General features: G+C 32.8%; 2 protein-coding genes across 2 annotated transcripts; both read right to left on the reverse strand.

Annotated features, from left to right (window-relative positions):
• Nucleotides 1-3946: 3946 nt before the first annotated feature.
• LOC112036070 (kinesin-like protein KIN-10A) lies at nt 3947-8687 on the reverse strand. The gene is made up of 6 exons (XM_024068899.2): nt 7596-8687; nt 6851-7006; nt 6653-6760; nt 6458-6568; nt 4748-6367; nt 3947-4544 (listed from the first exon to the last, which is right to left on the reverse strand). Exons 1-6 carry the CDS (start codon nt 8247-8249, stop codon nt 4317-4319), a joined length of 2877 nt encoding a protein of 958 aa, XP_023924667.1. The 5' UTR covers nt 8250-8687; the 3' UTR covers nt 3947-4316.
• Nucleotides 8688-9177: 490 nt separating this feature from the next.
• On the reverse strand, nt 9178-13950 carry LOC112036149 (plastid-lipid-associated protein 6, chloroplastic). The gene is made up of 4 exons (XM_024068966.2): nt 13503-13950; nt 10390-10626; nt 9758-9884; nt 9178-9635 (listed from the first exon to the last, which is right to left on the reverse strand). The coding sequence occupies exons 1-4, from the start codon at nt 13776-13778 to the stop codon at nt 9421-9423; spliced, it is 855 nt and encodes a 284-aa protein (XP_023924734.1). The 5' UTR covers nt 13779-13950; the 3' UTR covers nt 9178-9420.
• Between the last annotated feature and the right edge of the window lie 1063 nt (nt 13951-15013).

Raw genomic sequence — 15013 nt, forward strand, 5'->3', positions numbered from 1 at the left:
TTTGAGAGTTTTGTGGGCAACGTCATCAAATAATTTGTGCCTCACATGAATTAAAAAATTGAAAAAAAAATATAGTGGAATGTCTAAGAGTCTATTAACTCAATCTTCTACTCACCCCAACATCCCAATTACTTTGTTATTACTTATTGCATAGAAATAAAAATACAAGATGCCAATTGCTGTGTAACTCAATTGGTAGGTATGTCATATTATTTCCAATGTAGACATTCAAGTTTGAAAAACCTCCTCTCCCATTGTAAATATCAAATTATCAAAAAAGAAAATGTGAGACACATGTTTGGAATCCCTAAATCCACCTCACCAAACCCCTCATTAGGGATATAAATGAGTTAATCTATTTTTGAATGGCCCAAGCTCCATTTGGTAAAAGTTTATTTATGTTTAATTATCTATCAAAAACAAGTTAAATTCAAGCCCAGATTTAGTCTCAACTACTAAATGAGTCAAGCTAAAAAATAACAATGTGTACTAGGCTTGTTTCAAGAATATATAATATTATATTTTTATATGTATATATGCATGAAAAATATTATTCTATATTTTTTATATTGGCTTATGTAAATTTGTAAATCAATTAATATGATATCAAATCATTATTTGTCATTTATTGTTAGTATAATTTGTCATTTTTGTTGTACAATACAAGATTGATGAATCTAATTTTATTAAGTTTATAAGCAAATATTGTCCTATCTAATTAACTCAAACAATATAAATTCAATTATAATTTATTTATTAAATATTAGCATAGATTTGTGAATAAATAATAATAAATAATAAATCCTTTGAATCCTAGTGTTTATATTGAAAAAGAATAAGTTAATCAACTAGTTCATAAACAAATTCAATTATGTTGGATAACAAAATAAATCAAACTTATATATGTAATATCGTTTTTTTGATGAGCTCAATGTGAAAATTTCAAGTTGTAGTGAGGGAAATAGTCAACAACAATAAGAAGATAAGAGAGAGAGAGAGATTAAAAGGAAAATTGTATGAATGTATCCTTACTTCCATGAGACTAAATCACACGAATACACAATTGTTTGACAAATACAAATTCTATTGTATAATGAATATATATTTGTAAGTGTCCATTGGGTTGGCACAATACCTCAACTAAGAGGAGTTTTGTAATGGGAGAGATTGCAATAAACATAAGTGGAATAACATGCATAAAGTAAATTGGATTGAAAACTAAGGAATTGTGACTAGCAACTAAAATTAAATGAACAATCCTAAACTTTTAATAATATGTTTAGTTCAACTCATTTACAACCCTACCTTTTATTATCTATTGTCTCATTTTATTTTTTTGTATTAAATTTCTATTTCTAATTTGTATACATGTTTGGTTGTTGAGAAAATCATGCCATAGAAAAGAAGCATTGAAATATACTCATGCAATAAGCAAACCATTAGCTCTTTATTTAAAGGGTCTAAATTTGCTAGAGATGGGATGTAAAACTCATATTTTACACAATCTAATAAGAGATTGTCACAATAACTTTTTTTTTATTTAAACTCAATACAACCTACCACATCTAAAAACATCTCAATAAACTCAAAGTCAAGTTAGATTTTCAAAGGGTATCAAAATTGATTGAGTGTGTTGTGCCTATTTTTTAATTTGTAATATGATGATGTGGCATGTTGAGATTAGAGGGGTAAAACTTGGTTTTACATCACATCCTTATTAAATTTAATCTTTTATTCAAATATAAGATTTTCTCAAACTCTACTTATATGTACAATTAAAAACAATCATAATTATATGGTTCAAATTATACATTTTTTTAAAGAAATTGAAATATTATATATATATATATAATTTAATTGGTTTTAAACTCTTCGGTTTTTTGCACTCAATAATTCACTTGCCACAAAAATTAAAAACTTAGATGGACGCGTGGCGAAAAATTTGACTCTAATTGAAATCCAATTTAGAATCTTATTGGATTTAAACTCTTCTATTTTTGTACTTAACTAGTGTTTTAAACTCGTGCATATTAAAAACAATTAGAATTACATAGTTCAAATTATACATTTTTTTATAGTAAATGTTGAAATTATATATAGTATTAGCTTACACATTTTTTAAACCATAGATTTCAAAAATATGTAATAGTTTCTCATTTTTTAAACCATATATATATAATTTAGAATTTAATTGAATTTAGACTCTTCAATTTTTGCACCCAATAATACACTTGCCACAAAAATTAAAAAATTAGACAGACACATGATGCAAAATTAGACTCTAATTGAAATCCAATTTAGGCTCTCAATTTTTACATTCAATAATTTACTTGGCATAAAAATTAAAAGTTAGATGGGACACATGACGCACAATTGGACTCCAATTGAAATTCAATTTGAATTTTAATTAGATTTTCTCTGAACTTCAACTTTTAAAAATAATCAAAATTATACGATTCAAATTATATATTTTTTTAAAAAAAAAATACGTTCCAATTATATATGGTATTAACGTACACTTTTTTTTTTTTTTATTATTGGAACATACACTTTTTTTAAATCATACATTTTTAAAATATGAATGGTTTCTCATTTTTTTATATATGAAATGGTTTCTCATTTTTTATATATACACATGACGGAAAATTATACTCCAGTTGAAATCAAATTTTGAATCTAATTGGATTTAGACTCTTTGATTGTTACACTCAATAATTTACTTGACACAAAATTAATAATTAAATGGGACACGTGTGTATATAATATATATATATATATAAATAATCAAAATTATACGATTCAAATTATACATTTTAAAAAAAAAAATGCGTTCCAATTATATATGGTATTAACGTACACTTTTTTTTATTTATTATTATTGGAACTTACACTTTTTTTAAATCATACATTTTTAAAATATGAATGGTTTCTCATTTTTTTATATATGAAATGGTTTCTCTTTTTATATATATACACATGACGGAAAATTAGACTCCAATTGAAATCAAATTTTGAATCTAATTGGATTTAGACTCTTTGATTGTTACACTCAATAATTTACTTGACACAAAATTAATAATTAAATGGAACACGTGTGTATATAATATATATATATATATATATCTCTCTAAAAGACAAAGTACTTTTTCTGGTTGAATGATTTTTGTTACAGATTTTTCAGTTTAGGGTTTTTTTTTTTTTTTTTTTTTGCATATGAAAGTGTTAAAATGATGAGAAGAAATAAAGGAATTTAAATATCTAAGCCTTAAAGTATTTTCTCACCAAAAAAAAAAAACCATAAATAGAGTAAAACAGGAACAAAAGAGGAATCCAAGTAAAGTAAGCAAAATTACTCTCTCTCTTTTTTTCTTTTCTTTTTTTTCTAGACTCGTTATTATTTAATTAGTTCTTAATGATGAACGAAGCGCAAAGTACGGCAGGCCTTAATTTCCACAAGTTTCTGTGTAATTACTCTGACTCCTTTCCGTTGTTAAAATAGTTTTATATGTTTTTACTGTCTTGGGATGGAGGGATGCCATGATAGGAGCTTGTAGAAAGATGCCATAATTGAACAGTTTAATAGAACGGTAATAAGAGTCTGTTGACCTACAAACGTGGGAAGAAAGAACAAGATCAAGAATGAAATAATACCAGTTAAGGATCCCAAGAATGATGAATATCAAGATATATCAAATCATACCTTATATTTCAAATGTTGGGAGATCTATTCTTTTATGGGTATATACATGTGTATGTGAATTTTGAGAGAATCTCCTTAAGTAAATGGATTACATAGCATTTAGTTAAGGACCCTCTCTCAACAGCTAATGCATTTGTATAGTAGGCAGTTATAAAAGGGGGTTCAATCAAATTAAAACAGATATGGAAGTATGTCTTTAAAAAACAAGCCACATTCTACTCCTCACACTGTCCTCTAAAAACCAGATAAAAATGAAAGCACATATATGTTATGAGGTGCATCTGATAAATGGGTAACTGATTATGAATCTAGGATATGGAATCATAATATCCTATTGATCCATAACGAAGAAAGTTAACCTAAGTCCTCACACTCTTTAAGTCCTCTAAAAACCAGATAATAATAAAAGCACATATATGCTATGAGGTGCATCTGCTAAATGGGTAACTGATTGAATCTAGGATATGGAATCATAATATCCTATTGATCCAAAACGAAGAAAGTTGTACTATGCACACACTGATCGATCCATGACAAAGAGAAAGAAACAAATTAATTACAATATTTCCAATACAAAAGTATGCAGCACCACTCAAATGTTCAAACATAACCTTGTTCAAACTACCTGTGAGAAGCATGAATTTGGAGCGAGTGGTGGTAGTTTGTTTTCCAGCGGCCTCAATGGGAGTGGAGTTAGTGGGAGATGAGTCTGACTGGGGTACTGCATTCCCTTTGCAGGTCTCAAGCAAGCCAAGTGGCCATTCGACTGGTTGTTGCAAAGAGGAAGTTTAATGGCCTGTACCATTCCTTCCTTCTCCTTTGGAACTGGAGCTCCAGTAGGGTCCTATATATATATATACACATCCATCCCACACAAGTACAAGTTCATATTATACATCAGCAAAAGAGAGTTTCTCAATATTTATTTATCATAGAGAAAAATTATTCAAAAATTTCTATCTTTAGTATGAAATTGAGTTTAGTATGCTCTATCTTAAGTTTGAAATTGAGTTCAGCATGCTATAAATTGAGTAAATATTAACATACCCCAAGCACAAGAAAAGTGAATGCTTGATTGTCTGCACCAAGATGGATTTCTATCAGCTTCCTCAGGTCAGCAAGGCTTGCATCCTTTACAACCTTGAGGGTTGTAATGAACTTCCCAGGATTTTCCTTTGAAGCCTCCCATTTCAAGTGCACATCTATTAGTGAATCAGCACCATCATGTGAAGGGTTGTAGTTCTCCTTTGAAGCCAATGCCATCTCATTGTATACTCTGTTCTTGTACATCTGTGTTTCTGTCAGTTTCTGATCTTTTACTTCTTTAATAGATGCAAGTGGATCCACAATAAGTGCGGGACTTGAGGCTCCAAACTCTGGCACAGGCATATCTTTCTGGACCACCAAATTTTCCTTGTTGAAATTTTTTGCAACAGAATCATCCCCATTTGTCATTACTGGAGATAACTGAGGATCAATGGTTCCTGACTTCTTTTTTGGCGGTACTGGGGTTCTGATGTGTTGAGAGAGCTCTCTGTGATTCCCACAAAGTGTGAATATATTTTGGATTCTCAACCTTCTAGAAGATCCTGTTTCCTTAGCATTTTCTGGTTCATCTATCAATCCTGATCCCATGAGCTCTAATCTTTCCTTCAAAAATTCTTCTCTCATTGGACTTCTGCTAGGCAGAAATGGTGTTTGATCAAATCTGTTTATGGGGCTACACTGATCAACCATACAGACCCTCTTATCCTCTACAATTTCCTTCTCCACTTCTTCATCTAGCACTTTCTCTTCATGTTCATCATCCCCTTCTACTTCTTCTTCCTCAAATACAGTGCTCAGACCAACCCTGTCACCAAATTTTGGTGCAAAAATATTATGATCCACAAGATTATCAAAAACACCTTGGATGCCAGTAGGTTTATGAACGATCCCACCAACATGTTTCACCTCACGAACAACTGGTTCTTGATCATCCATGTCCAAATCCATTGATTTCACCATTCCAGGATCCTCATTGTTGTACATCCCCAATAGCCTTTTGGCAAACCTGCTTCCCTCCGCGTCCTTTGATGCACTTTCATCAACACTTCCATCCCTTGAACGGCACAGCTCAAACTCAATCTCCTCCAATCTCTGTCGCAGCATTTCAACTTCCTGTTGTTGCTGCAATATCCTTTCTTCCATTCTTCTCCTCTCAATTTCAACAAACTCATTGGCCATTCTCTGGCACTCATCCAACTTCTTTTCCAGCTCACGTTTGAGAATCTGAGTTTGCTCATTCACCTTTAAGTTGATCTCCTCCTCACTTGCCCCAGTTCCCTTCCCTTCCATAAGCTCAAGTCTAGCTCTCAGTGCAGTAACTTCTTCTTCTTTCTTTAGCAGCTCCTTGTGTGCTTCATTTCGCTCTCTCTCTTTAAGTTTGCTCTCCCTTTGTAGCTTAAAAATAAATTCATCCATGGCAGCAATCCTTGATCCTAAAATGACTGCAGAAGAAGAGTCTTCAGCACCAATTTTATCCTTATTTGGTGTATGAGGACCACGAACAATGCATTTTGCCTTTGCTCCATATTCAAGGGTACAAATCGTCTTGTGTATCTCCTTAGGATCCGGGCTTGCACATAGTATCATTAAAATTTTTGACTTGTCATCCTCAAAAGAATCCTTTACAGAAAGAACACAAAACCTCATAAATCAAACTTCATATGAATAATCTAAACCACCATGATTGACATTAATATGAAGAGTAATTACCTGCAGAAGCATGGTCAATTTGCTGTCTCTAAATGGAACATGAGAATCACCATTGGCAATTGATTCAACCACCCTTTTCAATGCAATGTTTCCCTGGTTGATCTTTGCTGTCTAAGATTTGAATGGAAGTATAAAAATTAGAAAATGAACAGCAAACACTGAAGGCACAAAAACATAGGTGTTGACAAATCTTACCTGCATTTTGGCCTCAAATCCAATTTGACCAGCTTGCTCTATATTTTCAGATCCAGCCATGTCTACAAGCATCAGGCGCCCTCCCACTGTTGGTACATCCAGAATTATCTGTACAGATTTGCAAAGCATGTAATTTCCAGCCACTTACAAGAATCCAGCAGAACTATTAGCTCTAAGTAAAATCTAAAGGAATTATACCATGCAGTGGCTTCGAGAACTTCGCTCATTACATAGGGTGCTTTTAACAATCCTTCGCTTCTCCACCTTTTGTATCTCTTTGGAAATTTTTCCTGCTTCATTTCCAGATAGATAGGTGGCATTCTTTGCTTTCTTTCCCATTACTTCCAGTTTAACCTATAAATGCAATTCGCACATTCAAATTACTAATAGAGAACATAGTGCCCAACCAGAATTGACACACTTTAAATGCACAGAACAATAAGAATAAACACTTTTGGTGAACTTGAATTTCAAGAAATAACAATAAAGCTAAGTAGACAATGGATCCATGACTTCATATTACAAACAGACAGCACCTTGCTTCATGATTATTAGACCCCCAACCAGATCAGGTCTGAAAAATTAAATGGAACATTCAGATGCGTACATTTGCTCAGTTTGTGATTTCAGCTCAAGAAAACAGGTAGATAGCTACAAGAAATAACAATAAAGACAATCATATAGAAGAGCCCTCCCACTGTTTGTGATTTCTGAATTATAATTTCAAGAAATAACAATAAAGATAAACATTAGTTGATTGGCAAACTTGGCACTATAAAGACAATCATATTATCCCATTTCCAGAAAATTAACCAAAAATAACAAAAATTGTGACGCTTTCAAGAATCAGATAGATAGCTACAACAATAACAACAACAAATTATTCTAAATTGATAATCAGGTAAGAGAAAGAAAAAAAAAAGTGAGCAAACCACAAAATTACCTTGGACGCACTGCCCTTAGGCCATCCAAGGCCTAATCCTCCTCCACCATTGCTTGACAAAAGGTCATAAATCTCCTCATTGTATATCTCCAAGACTGTAACTTGCACAAACGTTCCAACCCTCACAATCTCGCTTTTGCCATCACTTTCTTCCTCACCACCACCAAGAATATCCCTCAAAGACCTGTACACAATCCCCGGCTGCTTCGAGCACCCGAACATGGTGTGACTCTTGCCCGAACCCGTTGGACCGTACATCATAATGGTGCATTTTTCTCCTAACTTCACTCTGTGGATTCTTGACTCCACGAACGTCTTGTAGAAGAGATCAAGGTCTTGGTCTTCGGAAAGAGAAACCCCATCTAGGCTAAAGTCTCGGTAGCCAAAATCGGCTCGAACCCGAATGGAATGGTTGTTTGAATTAACATTCAAAACCGAAGTGGGTTTTTCTTTCCGATCTGGGTAGTCTCGTATCCGAGCGATTACTTCGACCGGGTGTTCTTGTGGGTGTGGGGTTTCTTTGGCCGGTGTGTTTGGATTCGAAGATGGGTTTGGTTTGTTTGCATTGTTGTAATGCAAACGAAGCTTGGATTGTGGTGTTTTGATCTGTGTCGGGTGGGCTTGATTTACTTTTGAAGATGGCGTGGGAGCCATTAGAACGAAAACCAAGAAGAAATTTCAAGAAGAAATTTAAAGAAGACTCCAAGAGAAACACAAAGAGAGAAAGAGAGAAACCCAGAAAGCTGTATATGAAATTATGGATTAGAGATTTGCAGAGAGAGAGAGAGGTTTTGGTGTTCTTGAAAAGGAAAGAGAAAGAGAAGAGTAGGAATAGCCGAAATTGAAATGAGGATTTTTGTTTTTTGAAGTTTAAAATAAAATCTAGCCGTTACGTTTTGTAACGACTAGTTTCTTTTGTATCAAATGGTAGGGGATGCATCATCAGAGTAGATACATCAGGATTTCTATTTTTTCAAATTTGACTTTGATTTGATTGGAATGGGTTTTAATAAGTTTAACTTTTTCTACCTTTTCATATTGACCTTCTTGTCCTGTCCCAGTTCAAGTCCAACCAAAAAAACAAATTTTCCTAATTAAAGCATAAAGATTGGTCCGACGTGATGATGTGGGCCACACAGGTCAAAATCAGGCCCACTTGTATACTATATACAAATGACACTATTCTTATATTTATTCATCACCTTGAAGGAGCCTCTTGGGGGGGGTTTTAGAACTTAATTTTATGATGCACTAATAAATGATAATTGTGGAGTTGGTACCAATTCATTAATAACAGCAGTTAGAAAAAAAATTAGCTTCCATTATATATTTGATTATGATTATAAGTGAGCACTAAAAATTAAGATCTATGAAGTATAAATATTACATTTTTCAGGCAGAGGAAGGATTTAATTCCTTGCACGGAGCAAAGATTGGTCAGATTATAATTTAAATTACATCTCCATCTCATAAGTTAAAGCTTTGGAATTAATTCTTGCTAATAACTGAGCACAGATTGACCAAATGAAGCAGCAGAGATATTGGGCTTAAATACAAGTTTAGCCTAATTAAACCATGCAGCTTGCGGTTCCTCAACATCATTTGAAAATTTATGTTGCCTGTACACATTTTGTGAAGAAACAGTTTCATATTATAGATTATAACTTTACAGTTTCATATTAGATCGTTCATCACTGAACAGTATTTCTTGTGGTCAATTCGTGAATGTAAAATTTAAGATTAACATATTGAAGCAGGAACTGTGAATGCTACACACGAATCTTGAATATCGAGGCATTGTAGAGAAACCACAAATGCCAAGGTCTTATGAGATAACAAAAACCCTAAGCTCGTCTCTGTCTCCTCGGGTGACGCGGATCTCTGTGTCAAGATAGGTTACTTGAAATTCACCACTGCCTCTATTCGATTGAGGCCTAAAAGCATCTGGAATTCGTGGTAATTCTAATGGTGGCAGTTGTGACAAGTTTCCAGTTGTCTTTACAGTTGTCTTCTCAAATGTGATTTTTATCTTTGCAGATCCTATCCTCAATAAAGGTGGAAGCTTAATCAGGTTTGATCATTTTCTTCTTTACCACACAGAAAACCATACTACAGAAATAGAAATAAATCAACTTGCATGATAACTTGAAAAGGGAACAAACCTATGACTTCAAATTTGTGGGCTAATGTGGCAGTCACTTCAACAGGTGGCAGGGGCCATGGAGTGCCTAATTCAAGCTCCACTATATTATCAAAATCTTTACTTAAGATGTCAATCCGTTGAAAAACCTAATTACAACAGAAAACATACATTTAGATGATAGGACAATAATAAATTTTTAGAAATCTCTAAAAGGATAATATTATGCATGATGCTTGGATGTACGTGATATGAACCCAAGAAAAAATAGGTTAGATTCATATGTTAGAATTTTTACATGGTCAAAAGCATTTGGAGCATTCAAGTTGAGCAATGAGCAATCACCTGATCCAATTATTTGTTTCCAGAACATACAAGAAGTCTCCAGCTAGGGTTATCTCAAATTGAAGATAATGATGAAAAGGAAAATCTCTCTTCAAATTATTTACCCTTAATTGATTGACATCCATGTAAGGCGCTTGAAAACCCTGCGCCTTCTAAGGCTTATGTAAAGTCACTGCCAATTCATAATATGGCCTTCAAAATGGCATTGCTATGTTCATCCTATCAGTCGTAAAAATATAATACAAATAACAAATATACTAATAATACCACAGTACATGAGAATATAATAGAGCAGTTTTGGTAGCACACCTGACCAAGAGTTATAGGAAGTAGCCTTCCTGTGGGCGGTCCAGGACGGCTTCCACCTAGAGTACGAGATGAGAATGCACTGCTATATATCAGTTTCCATCTCCCTTGCAACTTATCAAGATCACTTGAGAGGTCCACCAGCCCTCCAGCATCTTCAAGCTCCTTGGCAGCAGCATCTGCCTTTCGCAGATCATCCTCATTTGCAGCAAGACCTCTATTTAGCCCAGAAACAGCACTCTGCGTTATATTACCCAGCATAGTTGTCAAATCGTGAATCGTATCGTGAATCGATTTTTAATTTTTTTGTATCGTGTATCGTATCGTATCGTGTATCGTAAGATACACAAATACTTAATAAAATTTATAAAAAATTATAAATATACATATATAAATGATATATTCATTATAAATTTTAAATATGTTCAACTAATGACTAATTTATTCATCACTTATGTAATAATATTTAACAAACTAATTAAATAAATCAAACTAGCATGTGTTCATAACATACACATTAAAATTACTTAAATTCAAAAGTGATAATATATTACAAATGACTCAAAAATAAAAATTTATTTTCATCATATTCATCAAATTGCCTAATCAACCCCATCTAAGTTAACGCTATCATCATATTTATAATTTTGCAAATTTATTTCTTTATGTGTTCATAACATACACATTAAAATTACTTAAATTCAAAAGTGATAATATATTACAAATGACTCAAAAATAAAAATTTATTTTCATCATATTCATCAAATTGCCTAATCAACCCCATCTAAGTTAACGCTATCATCATATTTATAATTTTGCAAATTTATTTCTTCATTAAAATTTTCTTCATCGTTATTCGTCATTAACATTTACTATCTCTTCTTGTTCTTTCCATTTCTATAAATTTTTTTTGGCATTCTAGTTTCTTGGACTTATAACAATAACAATTAAAATAAAAATAAAAAATTTTATAAAAATTTAAAATATTAAAGTGAAAGGTAAGTGTGTACTGTGTAGTCAATTGTAAGAGGGAGGGGAAAAAAACTTATGAATATGTTATTTTAGTAAGCTAAATTAAGAAAACTAATAATTTTGTGTTAAAAACAAATCTAACAACTTGTTAGATTCAAATAAAAGTATAAATTTTAACAAAAAATCTCATTTTAAAGCATTTGTCTATGTATCGTACGATACGTACAATTTTACGATACGATACGATTCATACGATACACACACTGTATCGTACGATTCATGAACACTTACGATACGCTGAAACGATACGGAACTTTTTACACACGATTCAATACGTATCGTACGATACGTATCGCGTATCGTACGATACTGACAACTATGTTACCCAATACATGTTTAGGAATTAGAAACATTTCTTTCCAGTATTGAATAGGAAATTCATTCCATTATAAAAGCATTTACCATGATAATTGCACCTCTCTATGTGCACTTCAATGTTTATATGTTACCACTTTCAAAAAAAGTGTCTCCAATTACAAAGACAGACTTTATATGAAGGACTCTAATTATGGCTGGTCTACTAACTGAACTCCAGGGAAGATGCAATTCAACATATTAGAAAGCATCTTTTATCTTCAACATCTTAGAAGAGTATTAGGAATTTGATGCAGGGAGCACAACCAAAATTATTTCAGATTTTCTTCCAAATTTCTATTTGAATTTTGAACTAGATTTCTTTTTAAGGGTCTATTTGGGATAAGCTTATTTTGCTAAATTGAAAACTTTTTGCTGAAAATATTATAGATAAAGATAAAAGTTAGCTGAAATAATATAGTGAGATTTATGAATAGTAGCAAAAATAAGCTGAATAATAAAATAAGTTGGCAAAAATAATTTTTTCCAAACACACACTAAATTTTGAATTTAGCTTTGATGTTGCTGAGGATTTTATGGGATGTAATTGGGCCTTAATGTAAAACCTAAAGCTGGTTAAAATGAAGCTCCAGGATGGTTAGAAGCAATGTAATTTCAATAAGAATTTTCTAATTAATTAGCCAAAAAAGAATTTCTGATAAGATAAAAATATGTTTCTCTAAGCTTGGTGGTAATTCCAAGCACCCTTAGTTGATGAAGCCCGAGGTTTCATGTAGACTCTAGGTGGTGAAGTCTAAGATATGTCCTATTCTTTCTTTCTTTGACGTTATTCTATTTTCCACCCATTTCGTTCTACATCAGAACTATACTAGGACCATCGCCGCACACTCTTGGTGCAATGGTCACTCCACAAGTATAAGTACTTGCAGATGTAGAGGGCAAGAGCTGGGATTCAAGTTTCCAAAAGTAGAATTTCTATCTTATATAAAAAATAAAAAATAAAAACCAGAATTATACTAGGACCAAAATGACAATGAGAAAGGTAACTCAAGAAGAAAGTAAATTATTGTAATTGTATATTCATCACCATTCCAATATTTGAAAGCCAGGTCCACTGTTGGTGTTTTGCATCTTTCAATTCTAACAAGAGACATGCTAAAGAATAATAGTATAGATATTTTCTAAGTTTTGGTACCGATTCAAACTCATATTCAACAATCCACAGACATTACCATTGGTTTCCCCAGTCAGTTGCATCCTAAGTTCCTAACTCTGCTTATCATGAGGTTGATTAAACAATTCAAAGTCAATATTACCAAGTAATCATTTAATTGGGATGACAGTCATGCGGCAAAAGAAAAACAATTCTTCATCCCTTAATTTCCCAAGACTAGAAGATTGAACAAAATACCTAATCAATCTTAATCGGAAATTAAATAAACGAAGTAGAAAAATTGATTTTTAAACCAAGTGATGATGCCAAAATGACTTGTATTGAAATAGGATCATGTCAACCTAAGCTCAAAACGATTAATTGACATCAATGACCAGTGACATAACACATAGCAGAAAGCAAGAAAACAAGTAATACCCAATTCACAATTTATCAATTCAAAAGCATAATTGAGCGCATAACATCAAAACCAACAAAAAATGAAATGCCCCAAGTTTATTTATAAGTCTAAACGCACAACTAAGTAGAAAACAACAATATGAAGAGCAAAACAAACAAAACCCAAAATTGGTTAATCTGTTAACAAAAGAATTACCAGTAATTTGAGCTTCAAAGACTCAATGAGATCAGACTTGGGTTCTGATGGTGGAGGTGGAGGTGGAGGGTCAATTACAGAAACCTCGTCCAGAGTTGATCTTGGGACAAGGCTTCGCTTAGCTGAACGAGACCATCTTGGAGAATGGACTGTGACAGTGTGAATTCTGCTGGGACTAAGACATGTAACAGAAGAAGAAGAAGAAGAAGAAGAAGGTGATAACGATGGCGATGGTGAGAGAGAGACAAACGTTGGCAGAAGAGAAAGAGAGGCCATGGGTGATGGGTATGTGGGTTTTGCTTGCACAGTGCGTGTGAGTGTGTGCTTGTGGCTTGAAAGCTTTTTGTATTTGTTTTTTGAAGGACTTGTGGCTTGAAAGTTAGAGAGTTGAGAAGAAGAAAGAAGACAAGTTAGGAACCAATGGAATGAGGAGAAACGATTTTAGTTTTATCTGTCATCGTTTGGACGTTCTGTGACCATTTTTGTCATGTGCAGAATCTTCTCTTTAGATCCCGACACTATTCTATCTTTTATGGGGTGGATTAACGGGCACCGTAAGTTGCCGTTACCAGCAGCTTGTTACATTTTTTTTTTTTTTTTTTTTTACTTTTTGTCATTTTTAATCACTTTTAGTAATTTATTTATTTATTTTTAAATGGTCACTGTTTATTTATTGTGATGAAATTGTGTTTTCGAACTATGTTACTTTAACGCCTGTTTGTTTTAGTATATGTTTGGATCCAACGTTTTGCATTTCAAAATCTGACGTTTTGCTTTCTTTTTCTTTTTTTTTCCTTAGGCGTTTCAGCTTTTACCCGACAAAGAGCACTATTGAGCATGGTTTATATACTATTCACGCATTATTCATAAACCCACAACCACTTTATTTAAAAAAAATATTAAAAATAGATCACATGGTATTATTTACACATTTAAAAATTATTTTTTTAATAATGTTTTCAGTTTTTAATTTTCAGCAAAATAAACTGTATTTAAACAAACTCTCAATGTAAAATATTTTAAAAAAAATGTTTTCTCATTTTACGGTGTTTGTTTTATAAGTGTTTGTTTTATAATAAAATATTTAATTAAAAGTAAAATATTTTCGTCAACTAAATCAACGAGGCAAATTTATGAAAAATATTTTACTCTTAAATTTTTGGTAAATTTACATTGGCTCTCCTCCCTCTTACCCGATTCTTCAACTTCCTTAGTCCTCAGTCCCTCTCTCAATTTTTGCTCTCCCTCTCCCACGACTACTATCCCTTTTTACTCTCAAGTTCTCCATCCTCTTTCTTCTTTTCTCTTCGGCAATCCATTAGTACTCCTACTAGTGAGTGGTGAGGCAATCAGCGTTGATCTCTCTGGCAGTCCATTTCTTTCAGGCCGCATCTCTCAGATTTGGATAGGTGGGTTGTTGGTAATGGGTTTGGTTTTGGGTTTTGGTGGCTAGGTATGGCATTGCTGGGTTTAATTTTGAGTTTTGAGTTTGTTAGGTGGGTTCCGGTGTT

This window comes from Quercus suber, unplaced genomic scaffold (genome assembly GCF_002906115.3).
Source record: "Quercus suber isolate HL8 unplaced genomic scaffold, Cork oak 2.0 scaffold_154, whole genome shotgun sequence".
Lineage (NCBI taxonomy): Eukaryota > Viridiplantae > Streptophyta > Magnoliopsida > Fagales > Fagaceae > Quercus > Quercus suber.

What these genes read in the sequence shown, in the direction of transcription:
- LOC112036149 (XM_024068966.2), bottom strand. Translation starts at nt 13,778, where the DNA reads ATGGCCTCTCTTTCTCTTCTGCCAACGTTTGTCTCTCTCTCACCATCG. An exon ending in TTCCTATAACTCTTGGTCAG is followed by an intron (nt 9,885 to 10,389) that starts GTGTGCTACCAA and finishes TGTTGTAATTAG; the next exon opens with GTTTTTCAACGGATTGACAT. An exon ending in CCACAAATTTGAAGTCATAG is followed by an intron (nt 9,636 to 9,757) that starts GTTTGTTCCCTT and finishes TATTGAGGATAG; the next exon opens with GATCTGCAAAGATAAAAATC.
- LOC112036070 (XM_024068899.2), bottom strand. Translation starts at nt 8,249, where the DNA reads ATGGCTCCCACGCCATCTTCAAAAGTAAATCAAGCCCACCCGACACAG. An exon ending in GTTCTCGAAGCCACTGCATG is followed by an intron (nt 6,761 to 6,850) that starts GTATAATTCCTT and finishes AAATCTGTACAG; the next exon opens with ATAATTCTGGATGTACCAAC. An exon ending in GATTTGAGGCCAAAATGCAG is followed by an intron (nt 6,569 to 6,652) that starts GTAAGATTTGTC and finishes TTCAAATCTTAG; the next exon opens with ACAGCAAAGATCAACCAGGG.